Raw genomic sequence first — 15,770 nt, forward strand, 5'->3', positions numbered from 1 at the left:
GCCTGCACTCTAGAACCCACGAGCCACAACTACTGAGCCCGCGTGCAACATCTGTTGAAGCCTGCGCGTCTAGAGCCTGTGCTCTGCAACAAGAGAAGCCACCGCAATGAGGAGCCCACAAACTGCAACGAAGAGTAGCCCCCACTCACTGCAACTAGAGAAAGCCCGTGCACAGCAACAAAGACCCAACACAGCCAAAGATAAAAATAAGTAAAATAAATAAATTTTAAAAAAATTTAAAAACCACAGTGTTCCCTTCTTGATTTAATGCTCAATCTTTTGAGATCATTAAGTTCATAGGTTATAATTAATTTAATTGTTCTTTACACAATGGCTTTATATCTAGAAATTAAAACTGAATGTTAAATCAGTTATTTAAGACTATTTTATTATTAAATATATCCTACCTTCCATAGGGTATATAAATTATAGATGAACTACTTAAAGAAATATAAAGTAACTATGCATGTAACCACTGTAGGTTCTTCCTGGATTTAGAAGGAATTTAGAATTCTCGAATCCTGTTTTCTTCCCTACTGACATATATGATGTGCTTATTGTATTTTTTATTTTTACCATATTTTTAACCCCCTAAAATTGTTTTGTTTGTCAGTGTTCGTAGATTAACCCATGTAAGCATTCTCTTTATTCTTCAGTCCTTCTTGCACCTTAGACTTCCCGTCTTGGCTCACTTTCCTTCTACCAGAAGTACATAATTAGAAATTCCTTTTGTTAAGATCTGAGGTGACAAATTCACAGTTTTTCTTTGTCCAAAAATGTCGTTATTTCAACTTCATTCCTTTTTATAAATTAAGGCTTAGTTTTTTAGAAAACAGTTTTATGTTCACAGCAAAATTGAGTGGAATGTACTGAGATTTCCCGTATACTCCCTACCCCATACATGCATAGCCTTGCTCATCGTCAACATTCCCCATCAGAGTGGGACATTTGTTACAATCGACGAACCTATAGTGACACATCACAGTCACCCAAAGTCCATAGTTTACATTAGGGTTCACTCTTGGTGTTGTACATTTTATGGGTTTGGACAAATGTATAATGAATGTATCTATCATTATGGTATCATATAGAGTATTTCACTGCCCTGAAAAATCCTCTGTGCTCTGCCTCTTCATCCCTCCTTCACCTCTAAACTCCTGGGAACCACTGATCTTTTTATTGTCTCCATAGTTTTGCCTTTTCCAGAATGTCACAGAGTTGGAATGTAGCCCTTTCAGATTGGCTTCTTTCACTTAGTATTATACACGTAAGGTTCCTCCATGTCTTTTCATAGCTTGATAGGTCATTTCTTTTTAGCACTGGATAATATTCCACTGTCTGGATATACCATAGTTTATTTATCCATTCACCTACTGAAGGACATTTTTGTTGCTTTCAAGTTTGGGCAGTTGTGAACAAGGTTGCTATAAATATCCATGTGTAGGTTTTTGTGTGGATGTTAAGTTTTCAACACCTTTGGGTAAATACCAAGACACACAATTTCTGGGTACTGTGATTTAGTTTGTTTAGCACGTTTAGTTTTGCAAGAAACCGCCAAACTCTTCCAAAGTGGCTGTACTTTTTTTGCATTCCCACTAGCAATGAATGAGAACTGTTGTTCCACATCCTCGCCAGCATTTAGTGTTGTCAGTGTTATGGATTTTGGCTATTCTAATAGATGTATACTGATATGTCATTGTTATTTTAGTTTGCATTTCCCTGATGACATATAATATGGGGCATCTTTTCATATCCTTAATTGCCATCTGTGTATCTTCTTTGGTAAGATGTCTGTTCAGGTTTTTGGCCCATTTTTTAAATTGGTTTTTTTCCTATTGTTGCATTTTAAGAGTTCTTTGTATATTTAGGGTAACAACCCTCTATCAGATGTGTCTTTTGCAAATATTTTCTCCCAGTCTGTGGTTTATCTTCCCATTCTCTTGACATTGTCTTTTACAGAGCAGAAGTTTTTTATTTAATGAAGTCCAGCTTCTCAATTATTTCTTTCATGGATCATGTCTTTGTTGTTGTAACTAAAAAGGCACCACCACACCCAAGATCAATTTTGAATTCTTTTTTGTGAAGGGTGTTAAGATCTGTGTCTAGATTCTCTTTTTTTTTTTGGCACATGGATGTCCAGTTGTTCCGGAAACATTTGTTAAAAAAAAAAAACCTGCCTTTGTTCCATTGTATTGCCTTTGCTTCTTGGTCAAAGATCAGTTGACTGTATTTATGTGGGTCTATTCTGTTCCATTGATCCATTTTGTCTTTTCTTTCACAAATACAGTACCACACTGTCTTGATTACTGTAGCTTTACATTAAGTCTTGTAGTTGGGTAGTGTCAGTCCTCCAGTTTTAATCTTCTCCTTCAGTATTGTGCTAGCTATTCTGGGTCTTTTGCCTCTCCATAAAACTTTAGAATCAGTTTGTTGACATCCACAAAATAACTTGCTAGAATTTTGATTGGGATTGCATTGAATCTATAGATCAAGATGGGAAGAACTGACATTTTGACAATATTGACTCTTCCTATCAGTGAACGTGGAATATCTTTCCATTTATTCTGATTTTGTTCATCAGAGTTTTGTAGTTTTCCTTATATAGATCTTCTATATATTTTGCTAGATTTATACCTAAGTATTTCATTTTGTGGGTGCTAATGTCTCATTCTTTTTGTTAAAGTTTTGTTGAGATGTAATTAATTCACTTACCATACAATTTACCCATTTAAAGTGTACAATTCATTGGTTTTTTATTATGTTCAAAGATATATGCAACCATCCACACAGTCAATTCTAGAACATTTTCATCACCTCTAAAAGTAACCTTGAACCTTTACCTCTCCATCTTGATTCTTGAAAGATATTTTTGAGGATATAGAATACTAGACTAGGAATAATTTTTCCTAGGCACATTGAAGGTATCATTCTCCTGGCTTCTGGCTTTCACTGTCAGCCTTACTGTGACTCTTTTGAATATAATCTGTCTCCCATGATTGGAAAGAGGGGAAGCTTCCCTATTAGACCCTTCACCATTGGGTAGACACTGAGCTTGCTCTTCTGCCCCGCAAGCTCCAAAAAGCAGATGAAGCCAGAGGTTTCAGCACACCAGTATAGCAGTGGTTTCGCAATCCTGCTTACTTCTCAAGGGTACCTCTTCATTTAGATTTTGGCCTGACAGTTCTTTACTATCTTGCCAGCACGTTATTACTTTTAAAAATATTTTATCTATCATTTTACATTGTTTTCAGTGAGATAATCAATATGGCTATTAAGCTTGCCATATTACCAGAAACAGCATTAAAACAGTTTTCATAAATCTGAACAGGCCCAAATGAATAAATAATTTATGAAAATAAATTTTAAAATTTCTACTCAAGGGCTTCTTTTTGGCAAATGATCTCAGAGCGATATGATCATCTGTGTATTCAGATATTTAAGGGATTTAGAGCACCTATCCAGAACTTCAGAGGTGTCTTTTATTGCCCATATAAGTGGACAAATAGACCTTGTACAGGACAAGTGGAACGTTTCTTTCCTTTTTTTAAGGTAGAAACTTTTAAAAACTTTATTATTTATTTTTATTTATTTTGTCTGTGCCAGGTCTTAGTTGCTGTGTGCAGGATCGTTGTTGCAGCATGCAGGATCTTTTAGTGGCGGCAGGCGGACTTCTTAGTTGCAGCATGCGGACTCTTAGTTGCGGCATGCATGTGGGATCTAGTTCCCTGACCAGGGATCAAACCCAGGCCCCCTGAATTGGGAGCGTGGAGTCTTACCCACTGGACCACCAGGGAAATCCCCAAGTGGAACTTTTCTAATGAAAATCTCACTGCCATTTTTTTCCCAAGGACTTAATAACTAAATTATAGTTACCATATAATTCAGTCATACTGGCTGGCCTTTTTGAAATATTTCAAAATAGTATTAAATATTCCACACCCTAAAAAAAAAAGTGCTGTAAGATATGAGACAGGCAAAAGTCAGACAAAGGACAGTACTCTCACCATTATGAGTATTAAAAAGGACTATTTGCATACAGTGGAGTACCATCCTGCCTGCCTGGAAGATTCTGACCAGTTCTTTCCACTGTGCTGCATGCAAGGCCAACCGCATGGACTGGCCTATGATGTCTCCCTGCTGTTAGCCAAACTGCCAGTGGGCCAGGCAGCACATGAGCAGGTCTGGAAAGAGCATGAGGAAATTTGAGCACAAATCCGCATTAAATGAAACTAAGCACACCTAAGTTGAAACTTATAAGTATGGGCAGTGTCTTCTCTGTTCATTTTTCTAAAAAGAAAGCTAAAACTCAAACTTTTAGGCTCAAAATTGGACACAACCCTATCTGCATCATAAGTGTTTCCTTAAGGAGGCAGCTCCTGGCTACTCAGCCAGTATCTTCTCAGTTTCTCCAGACCCCACCAGGCTTCTCTTTGTGTTGCTACATATTCAACTTTCACTTAAAAAGAAACAGGCAAACATAGGTGATCCAGGTGGGTCTTTTGGCTGTTGGAATATAACTATTTTGGTGCTATTAGGCTATCTTTTTACACTTTGCAACAAAATTGAGTGATTTTTTTCCCATTGTTTCTCTCAATATGGATGTAAAAGTGCGTCGCAACTAATTACCTTACATCCACTATCCCTGGAAACTTAATAATACTAGTTTGTGTTTATATGTGATTGACAGACAGATGTTCTCCCATCTGTTTTCTTACCATCAGGTTAATTGTGATGTGAAGTGGTCACTCTGCTAACTGCTTGGAAGAACCAGGTCTTAAATCCAAATCTCCTCAAACTCCCTCATTCTAATTTATCTACCATAAAACCTCTGCTCCAGAGGCTGAATTACATGCGCATTTAAAATAAACAAAAAGCTCTCTTGTACTTGTTATCTGATTTAGAGATTCTTTTGAACAATGGATCATATACAAATAATTATAAATTGTCAAACTTCTGAGCGTAAGAAAGCTCTGCCTTGTGAGTGAAGGACCTATTTGGTGGAAATTAAGAGAGGCAGAAATGCATTCTTTGTGTAAGGAAATGACCCTGCTTACTCATTTTATGGCATAAAATAAACCCAAGAAAAATCTCATTGCATTGAGACAAAGTCTCAATGTAACACTGTAAAATCCCATTGTGATGTGTGGTGGGATTATAAGAAGCACTATGAATTTATTTTCCTATACTCAGGTGGCAGGAGGTGGGGTGTGTGTGGCAGAGCCATCTTTCTCAATGCTGTGGGGCTGACAGCACATGTCACAGATGGAGCAAGAGGTGAGGGTTCAATCTAGGCTGGAAGCCAGGACCTTTCTCTTTTGGAAACAAGTGAGAATTCATGGCCCTGATCCTCCTGTCACCAACAGAACCAAGCTGTAGAGGTAATGGAGAAGTAAGGCTTCATCACCCCACTTGGAGAGCAGCACCTCTCCAGACTGTGTGAATTAATTAAGAAATGGTAAGAAATAGTTCTCCTTGTTCTGAAGTTCCCAGTATAGTCTGTCCTTTTTTCTTTGGTTTTGTTTCCCAATGTTAGGATCTTTTTTTTTTTTTTAACAACAACAAAAATGTATCATATTACAAATAAAGCTACCCTACCACAAAGGCATAAATAACTTCCATACAGCAGCTGGTTTAACTCAAAAAGACCCTAAGGAACATCCTATGACTCTATCTGCCTTTTCATGCTTCCTTGTCTCAGTTACCCATGGTGTTTGACAATGAGTTTCTACACTTGATTTAAGACCTAGAGCAAAGCTTCTTAATGCTGAGTGTGAGCTGCTGTTACATCTGCTGTTCTTCTAGCTATCAAGTAGTGTCAATCTGATGTCTTGACAGTGTGGAAGGCCACTGTATGCCACTCATTGTGTGTATCATTTCATTTCTATATAAGACTTAGAATTAAGTAAAATTCCAAAATCTTCTGAAACTTGGGGCAGTTATCTACCAGAGTCCATAACTTCTGAAGGTGAAAAAGTAAAACCCAGTGTCCTGCTTTTTTAATTATGAAAAATTTCAAACATACACGAAAATAGAATAATATAATGAACCTTCATATATCTATTATCCAGTTTCAATAATTATCAAGATTTTGCAACACCTAGTTTATCTCTCACCTTACTTCCCCCTCTTTTCCCCTTATTTGAATTATTTTATTCTTTTTGCAGTTCTTAGCTTTCATTACTTCTGAAAATTCTCAGCCATTATGGCTTTAGATATTGCTTCTGCCATCCTCTCCCATCTCTCATTTGAGATTCCAGTTTACCTATATGAGACCTGTGTTCCCCTTTATTTTCCATTTCCTCATCTCTGTTTTGCAACTGATATATTCTTTTGACCTGCCTTCCAGTTCTCTAATTCTTTCCTTGGCTGTGATAAGTCTGATGTTAAACTATTGAGATCTTAATTTCAGTTTTCTATTTTTCAGTTCTAGAATTTTCATTGGTTATGTTTTATATAATTTCAATTTTCTGCTAAAGTTCTTTTCTATTATTAAGTTTGCAAACATACTTTGTATAATTGTTTCTTAATTGATATATTAGAGCCTCAATATCTGCAAACCTGTAGGTTTGTTTCATTGTCTATGTTTTTCTCTTGGTTTTCAGACAGTTCTTATCTTTTTGTATGCCTGGTTATAAGTTTACTGAATGCAGGACATTGTATAGAAAAATTAGAGACATAATTGAGATTCAGGATTATGCTATCTTCCTTCAGAGAGAATTTACTTTTGCTTTTGGCAGTCAGGGTAGAAACAGATCACCTTACTCCAGTCAGGGTTTGAAATGATTCAGTCTTTGGGAGGGCCAGTCTGTTTATGGCTTACCACTATTCCTGGATTGTAGCCCTTTGGTGGGGCTCACAAATGAGAGTTGGGGATGTTTACTGGAGCTCCTTCTCATCTTTGCTAAGCCCTGAACTCCAAGTTCTGTGTCTCCATATCCTTGAGACTGCCAAAACTTCTGCTCAGCTGTTTAGCCTATCTGTCTGTACTTTCAAATCAGCAAAGGGAAAAGCAGCAACAAATGTAAGGATCACCTACTTGAGCTTCTGCTCTTTCTGCCATTTTGCCACATCCAGACCCCTATCCCTCTGTGATTCTTTGACACCTTCAAACAGATTTTTTTTTTTTTAAAGAAGATGTTGGGGGTAGGAGTTTATTAATTAATTTATTTTTGCTGTGTTGCATCTTCGTTTCTGTGCGAGGGCTTTCTCTAGTTGTGGCAAGCAGGGGCCACTCTTCATCGCGGTGCGCAGGCCTCTCACTATCGCAGCCTCTCTTGTTGCGGAGCATAGGCTCCAGATGAGCAGGCTCAGTAGTTGTGGCTCACGGGCCTAGTTGCTCCGCGGCATGTGGGATCCTCCCAGACCAGGGCTCGAACCCGTGTCCCCTGCATTAGCAGGCAGATTCTCAACCACTACGCCACCAGGGAAGCCCCAAACAGAATTTTATAAATATTTTGTCTAACGTTTCTTGTTCTTAGCACAGAGTTTGGTCTGAAACAAGGTAACCCACCATTGCTGGAAAGAGAAATTATGCTGAAGAAATTTAAATCAAAACTCAGTCATTACATCATTTTATCCATGAATACTTCAGTTTGTATCTCTGAAAAATGTGGACATTTTCTTACCCACAATGCCATTTCATGTTCAAATTTCCTAGATTGAATCAGAAATGTCTTTTTACAGTTGTTTTAAGATGCAAAAGGTCTGCAAATTACATTTGACTGTTGTATCTCTTAAGTCTCTTTTAATCTAGAGTGTTCTCCTCCCCTGCCATCTTTTTCTTTTCACGCCACTGACCTGTTGAAGATCCTGGGTGAAGGTCCTGTAGAATTGCCCATATCTCGAATTTAGCTGGTTGCTTTTATTTGTTCCTCTACCACTTGTTTTTCCTATGAAATGGAATTTAACTTTATGGGCTTGATTAAATTTAGTTTCTTTGTTTCTGTTTTTGTTTTTTGGCAAGGATCCTTTATAGGTGGTGTAAAATTCTTCTTATTGCATCATATTAGATAGCATGTAATATCTGGCTGTCCCACTTTAGTGATGCTAAGACTGATCAGTGGGTTCAGATGGCAACAACCTGATTTATCCATTTAAAAATTTTCCATCATTCTTTGATCTGCTGATTTCATCTAGTGATACTTTTTTCATGGATTCTTCAGGAGTTGCAAAATGCTGATTTTTCTAATTCCATCATTAGGATTAGATTTCACATTAATCAGCTAAAATTCACATTTATCAGCTAAAATTCATACATTACAGCTATTTGGTTACTCTGCAATACAGTTTATACAGTCAAGTTAAGCTCTCATTTTAAATTCAGTGATGTATTTTATATCAGTTCTAAAAAATAACCCTAACAATAAATGTTTTTTCCTGTCATATAAATGTCAAAATTGCTACCTGTAATGAAGCAATGTGATTGGTAATTGAATCATGTGGAAGAACCTCAGCAAGACCAACAACATAGGTCCTGCCATGTTTTTCTCTACCCCCTTTTAACTTGAGACATTCCAGTTCCCTGACCCTCAGCCTCCTTGTAGAATATGGCAGCAAGATCTTGGTGCTTATGGGTCTGAATTAAACTAGCATGTGTGCTGCTGCTTTTCTCTGCTTGTTTAAACACCTTCTTCCTATACACTTATTCATCTCAGAAACACCAAGGGCACTTTTTCCATTCTAGGCCCAGCATCCTGGACCACGTGATTGTTAGCACTGTACCCATGAAAAGAAAATTTATAACACCCAAACAAGTAGAATGCCTTGCTGAATGATTTTGTTATTACATAGTTTGCTTGTGTTTTTTGTGGCGGCATTTCAATTTCAGAATCTTGGAGTCAGCTCTGACTGCCAGACCCCAGCAAGTCTCCAGGTCCTGTTGAATCAGCTGTAGGCCATTTTTTGCATCAGATCCTTCTTTTCTGTTCTCATTACCACACCTTGACTCAGGTTTCTCTGCCTCTAGAGTCTCTTTTCCAATTTATCCTGTTTCCTATTCTGGTGAAACACCCTCAGCCCCTCTGTAGGGCCCAGCTGCCTGCAAGCAAAGTCTGAACCTCCTAGCTGGGCATGGATGCCTCTGCACAGCCTGGCCTCAGGTGCACCTCCTCTCCCGCTCTCCTTCACTGCCGGTCAGATCATGCATTCACTGGCCCTTTGTCTCCAGCCTCCTGTACCATTGCCAGAGCTACCCGCCCTTCCCATGCTCCACATGCTGTCCTAGCAGCCCATCGCCTCTTCCAATCTGAACCAGCTCGAGCTCTGCTGCTCCAAGGAATCTCCCTGATCACTGCGGTCTCCACTGCTTCTGGAGCACCCATTGTCTGTGCCGTGGTCTGGCAGCTCTCACAGTCCTCTCTGTATCATAGCTCAGTTGCTTCATATCTGCAATTAGACTGTATCCTAAGCAAGGGCAGGGACTCACCGTGGGCTTCTTGCATCCTTTATGCACTGGGCATAGTACCTGGCCTCTCCTAGCTACTACACCTTCCCACTCAGACTCCTGTTTTAGTCCTTGCAGTCCTCAGGCATCCCTGATTCCTTCTCTGGTTCAGGCTCTCAGCCTGGCCTTGATTCCTGACAGTCTGTGATTGAAGACCTCTTGCAGGCCTCCTCTCATCACTGTCACACACGGTAAAGTTGATGAAAGCCCACGCCCTGGGTAGAGAACTTCTCCCAGCAGGAGTGAGCTTCACCGGTTTTCCTTGGGGTGCTATTCCAGCAAGTAATCATGATGCTTATTCCATATGTCAGCTGGGAGGCCTCCAGAAACAACCCAGGCACACACTCAGCACCCCTGCCAGAGCTGTTAGGCTGCTCCGTAAATATTTATGTGGAAGTCCCCCTCCCAGACACTTCCTCATCCTCTCCTGATTAAACTCCACTTCATTTTTTAATATCTTTAAGCAACCAGAGCAAGTACCTTTCATGGAGTAATTATGCACCACTTTCTCTGCCACCATAGAACCAAAGATTTTCTTTCCTTCTGCTAACTGATGTGACAGACATCCACTTAATGGAATGATTATTAGTATGAAATTACATTTTGGCCTTTAAATTTAATTATGCCACATTCACAGCAATAAAATAAAGTTCCAAATGCAGGTGTGCTTTTCAAGGAAAGTGTCCAAGGCAATTAAGTACAGGGCAGTGGCGTCCTATATTTAAGCCTTTTGTCTGGGGATCTTAAAATCTTTTCCACACAAGTAGATAATGATGTTCATTTTGTAAGGGGGAGAGGTGAAGTGACTGATCTCTTGGCATGCTCAGAAGACGACGGAAAATCCAGGACCCAGGTGTCCCCTTTGTTTCCCCCCTCCCCTCCCTTTTCAGTTCTTTAAGAGAAGCATGGCCGACCTTCTATTAATTTAAATACCTCTCTCTGAGGTACTGCTTTCCGCTTCTAAGAGCCTGAATGAAAAAAGTTTCTATATCACATTTCATGTGGGGAAGAGTTGAGGTTCAGGGAGAGGGAATGGATTGAAGATAGTATACTAATCAGAGAACACACATGTCTCTCCTGATAAAGCTACCTCATCTCTATTACACAGTAGAGCCTAAACGTGGGTTCCATGACTAGTTCATAAATGAAAAGCAGAACGGTGCTTGGCACATGGTAAGCCCGTATAAGTCATGACTCAGGCCTACAGGCAGGCACCTATGTTCTCTGGACGGGAAGCATCTGGAATGCACCCTCGCTCATGCCATGCAACAGTTTGGATGTGTTTCCGTTCCCCCACCAAGACAAACCTTCTCAGATCCTGGGGAGCCAGGTTAAGTCCTCTTACCCTCTTCCAAGAAACCTTCCCTGGTCCAACCAATCATCATAACTCTCCTTTTCATAACTCCTGTATCATTTTCTCAGTTCATTCCACACACTTGAACTGAGCATTGCCATCTACTAATTAACATAGGCTTCATCGGGACACTAAATCATGCTCTATTCTGTGATATTTTTAAACTGTGGTATAAATGTTTGCCTTGTGTCTCATGGGATTATTGGGCCTTGAGGGAAAAGATCATATATATACAGTATAGTATGTCCCCCGGCCTCAGGATCGATCTTGCACATACAGCCGGAGGTCAGGAGACTTATCAGGCTAGAGGATGTGGGGGGCAGAGGGGCCAAACTGTACACATTTTGATGAATCTAACATAATACATTCTTGTTGAATCGAGTTGAAATAACACTGGGTCTGAAACATAGTCCTGGGTTTTCATTCTTCGGTCCACTGCAACACCCTGTTCTATTCTGTTGTGTATGAAAGAGGTCAAGTATGTACAGAGTTCCTACATGCAACACGGTAGCAAACACAGATGGGGTGTCTGAATGCAAAGAGTCCAGTGATATATATATATACGGAATCTAAAAAAAAAAAAAATGGTTCTGAAGAACCTAAGGGCAGGACAGGAATAAAGACGCAGACATAGAGAATGGACTTGAGGACAGGGGGAGGGGGAAGGGTAAGCTGGGACGAAGTGAGAGAGTGGCATGGACATATATGTACTACCAAATGTAAAATAGACAGCTAGTGGGAAGCAGCCGCATAGCGCAGGGAGATCAGCTCGGTGCTTTGTGACCATCTAGAGGGGTGGGATACGGAGGGTGGGAGGGAGACACAAGAGGGAGGGGATATGGGGATATATGTATACGCATAGCTGATTCAATTTGTTATACAGCAGAAACTAACACAACGTCGTAAATCAATTATACTCCAATAAAGATTTAAAAACAAAAACAAAAAAACAGAGTCCAGTGATGACAGAATAAATACACGGGGCCTGTAAGAAAGGTGGACTCTGTGATGAATGATGGACTCTGCACTGAGACTCAGGGAGCTTTGTGGTTAAAAGGAGCGTGTGGGCGTTTCTATATGGGGAGTCCTGAAAGTAAATGAAAATTCATTTACTTAACAATTATACACTGAGAGGCCAGCTTCTGGTCCAAGGCTATCCTGGGTGTTGGAGCTTCACGGGGGAGGTTGGAGGATAAGATTGGCACCTGGTCCCTACGCCCCCTGCCAAATATAAACGCAGAGGTCCAGATTCTCTTCTTTTAGTGTTTATTAGAGAGGTATTCCTCCTCCTGTCATTTTTTCCCCAATGCAAAAGGCATTCTGGGGAACAGGAGACCAATAGTGTGCTTCCTCCCTCGGTATCACGTTCTCCCGGCTGCAGAGCTGATTCTTCTCAGTGGCTCACTGACATTCACACCCAGCATTTGCTCCCATTTTCATAGTCTCCTGACTGTGCTGACTGCACCAGTGAGAGCTACTGACACTGTTTGCCATTTGTTTTCTTCCAGGATTTTTTTCCCAGGAAACCATCCCGTCAGAGGCGTGCAGGTAATGAAAGTTGGCAAATTGCAGTTACATCAAGGCATGTTTCCCCAAGCGATGAAGAATCTGAGGCTGGTGAGTGTGCCAAGATCGCATGTAGTTCTGCCTGGAATACCTTTTCCTGGTTGTTGCTAGGCCTCTTCCTTGTGATTTCTAGCAACTCTACACACGTGTGTGTATGCACATGTGCAAGCACACATATGTACACACACACGTATTTGTACACAAACACGTACCCATAAATGTTAAAAACCAGCTTCAAAAAAAAGAATGATTTGTGATGTTTGCCGATGTCTTTGGTATAAACATGCCCCCACCGTTGCTGATTTTAAACTCCCAATGTCAAATCAACCAGTTCACAAGAATCAGTAAAATTTAACAATCAATTCCTACTAACTGGTGCACACTGGCCTCAGACACCACTGCGCCTGTGCCCTTCTCCACCGTGGATAGGCCACCCTTGTCCATGCCTCCCCACCCACAGAACAGAATCCACATTCCCAGCCCCTTGACCACCTGTCTGCAGACCACCTTTGCAGCCTCGTCACCTCCAGCCTCCCCCCGCCCACCTACACACACACACACACACACACACACACACACACACACACACAGAGCTGGTGTACACTGAGCCGCTCACCGTTGCCCAGGCATGGTCCTTTTCAAGCTGTCTCCTTTGCCTTATATGCCCTCCCCCGACCCCAGCCCCTGGGCCTGGCAGAACTCTACTGACCCTTTAAGGCCCAGCTGGAATGTTGTGTTCTCCCTGCCCCCTGAGCACTCACCACAGGGCAGCAGGAATACCTGCTGCCCCGCCCCCCAGGAGGCTGTGAGGTCTGGGACTTAGCAAGTATCCACTGTTGGAAGAAGGGAGGAAGGGAGTGAGGGCGAGAGGTCAATACAGTGCTAGCAACAAGTGCGGAGAAACTCAAGGGGGAGAACTGGGTCTGTGTTGGAATGCAGTGTTAAAGAGTGAATTTTGGGCTTCCCTGGTGGCGCAGTGGTTGGGAGTCTGCCTGCCGATGCAGGGGACGCGGGTTCGTGCCCCGGTCCGGGAAGATCCCACATGCTGCGGAGCCTGCGTGTCCGGAGCCTGTGCTCCGCAACTGGAGAGGCCACAACAGTGAGAGGCCCGCGTACTGCAAAAAAAAAGAGTGACGCCTGTCCTCACCCTCTCAATGAGTCTCCTCTGCCACTAGGGCCCAGGGCTCTCTGCTGTCTTGGCCTTTCCACCCTGGCAGAGCACCCCCTCACCCAAACCACGGCTTCCAAAGGCAGAACTCAGGTGCTTGTCTGGTCCAGGCACTGGTGGCGGCTATGGAGAGCTGATGTGTGGGGTTTCACGGGCAGCACCTGGCACTTCCCCGGGTCCTCTGGGCCACGATGCCCTTGTCCGCAGAAGGGTGGAGAGACCCGGGCCCTGAATCAGGATCTCTCAGGGAGTGTCTAGGGGCTGGCTGATACACATTTAGATGGGAAAAATAACAGATGCCTAAGGGATTCTTACAAGTGAGATTCCCTAATGCTGGTTTCTGTTGATTGCTAGCCCTGTTGCCTTTTCCTGGTCTCTAACTGAAATCAGCCCGTGGTCAACAGGGAGAACACTAGGATGGCTAAAGGTGGCCAGCGCTTCCTGTTCTCTTTGCCTTGTCTGACGTCTTTACCAGACTGATGGACGAACACTGGAAGGCTCCTGCGGTCTCAGGAGAACTTTCCTTTTCTGGTCTGGCTAATGGTTGTCAACCAGTCAAATCAGTTGGGCAGAAAAGACTCATTGAGGGTCTACTCTGTGAATGTTCTGACAGGAAAACAACGTGGAGGAAATTTCCCACGTATATCATGGACCCAACCCAGGGTCACCTCCAAGTAGGTATTTTATAAGTGATCAAATTAGTCCTTGATGTTTTATGGGACTAGAAAGTATTAATACTGCTCACATGTACATGACTGATCTGGCCCTCATGACAGCTGACAGCCATCTGAGGCCAGTGGGCCAAGCATTTCCGTGTCCATTTGAAAACTGAAGGAGCTAAGGAGGCTTGGCGTCACACTGAACCAGAGCCAGGTCCAGTCTGTTCGATTTAATCTAACATGTGTTGATTAAATGCTTCTATTAATCTGAATAAGGCCCAGTGTTGTCCTCACAGTTTAGTGGAGGAGACAGACACGTGAACAAGTCATCAGATCCAGACTGGAATCCGAGGCTCTAGACTGGCCCAGCAAATAATTGAGACTCTCTAGTAAGACTCAGTGTAGAAATCCCTTCAGATCCCGCTGAGCTCCTGGTGCCAACTCAGAGGAGGATGTGCAAGAGAAATCTGAGGGGATTTGGATCTTTTCTACTCTTCACATGAGGCTTTATCGTTGCCATTGCACGCAGGACTCTTGATGGAGGCATCGCATACCCTCAGCTGCAAAGACAAGTGTGAACGAACCCACACTGACGTCTAGATACAGATTTACGGGATATATGTGGGCCAGGCGGATCACCAGTCCTTCTTGTGACACTCTTATCGCCCTTTTATACCCTTCGTGCCCTGTTGCATTCTGTCTTCCTCATGTCCTTCTTGTGAGCTTGCCTCATTTCCTCCAGAAGCCTCCCTTGGTGATTGTTTTAGCATCTTCTGCTCCTGGTACCAAAGATAAGCCCACATATGGACCCTGACAGCTGCCAAATGAAAGACCTCGGAGCGGCATCAGAACGTCTGTCGTGAGGCCCGGCGTTAGTCATGGCCTTACTCAAACTTCCTGCTTGGCTCTGGAAAAGACACGGAGTCTCCTGGATTCTGATATCGACCAGAAAGCAGATGTTCACCCCGGCAGTGTCACGTAGTAGGAAGACACTCGGATTCAGAGTTCAGGTTCCAGTGCCGTCATTTACTACGTTTATGACTTGAAGCAAGTCTCAATCCCTCTGAATATAATTTTCTTATTTTAAAAATGAGGATCATACCTACCCCATAGAGTTATTTTAGAAGTAGATAAGGTAGTGCGTAAGGGTGTGTTTGGCTGAGTCCCAAGTGTGTGGAGAGTATAAAGGATTATTATTGTGTAGGAACCCTTGTTCTGATCACTCCCTCACTACCCAGTCCCTTTAGCACTTGCGTTTGGAGTTTGGGGTTATACAGTGTTTCCCCTGTTGAACAATTATATTATAGAACTCCCCAGCAGTTCACATGGGTGTGTTCCATTTCCTGGAGGTGAGTGGGAATTCCACAAGATACCTTTTGTATCTCCTGGGGCTACCAAACCTAGACACATGCCCTGAACATAGCAAGTTCTATCAAGTACCTACTTGAATGAATGGATTCTTTAATGAGGAGAGGTCTTTAAAAGCACCACCCTGGCCCTGTTCTTTTAGCTAATGTGTATATGTACTACGTATGTAGCTAGTGGACCAGATCTCAGGACATATGCTGACCATTTACTAGC

The 15,770-nt window shown here is 42.1% G+C and overlaps 1 protein-coding gene across 3 annotated transcripts in view; it reads left to right on the forward strand.

Moving 5' to 3' along the window:
- The window catches only part of SMYD3 (SET and MYND domain containing 3), a 703,830-nt gene that overhangs the window by 674,362 nt on the left and 13,698 nt on the right, over positions 1-15,770 (forward strand). For all 3 annotated transcript variants that reach the window (XM_029229197.1, XM_029229196.1, XM_029229198.1), the window contains one exon: positions 12,305-12,413. In XM_029229197.1, the coding sequence (XP_029085030.1) occupies positions 12,305-12,413 (109 nt within the window). The remainder of the gene's footprint in view (positions 1-12,304; positions 12,414-15,770) is intronic.

This window comes from Monodon monoceros, unplaced genomic scaffold (genome assembly GCF_005190385.1).
Source record: "Monodon monoceros isolate NGI ecotype Baffin Bay Population unplaced genomic scaffold, NGI_Narwhal_1 Super_Scaffold_18, whole genome shotgun sequence".
Taxonomy (NCBI): Eukaryota; Metazoa; Chordata; class Mammalia; order Artiodactyla; family Monodontidae; genus Monodon; species Monodon monoceros.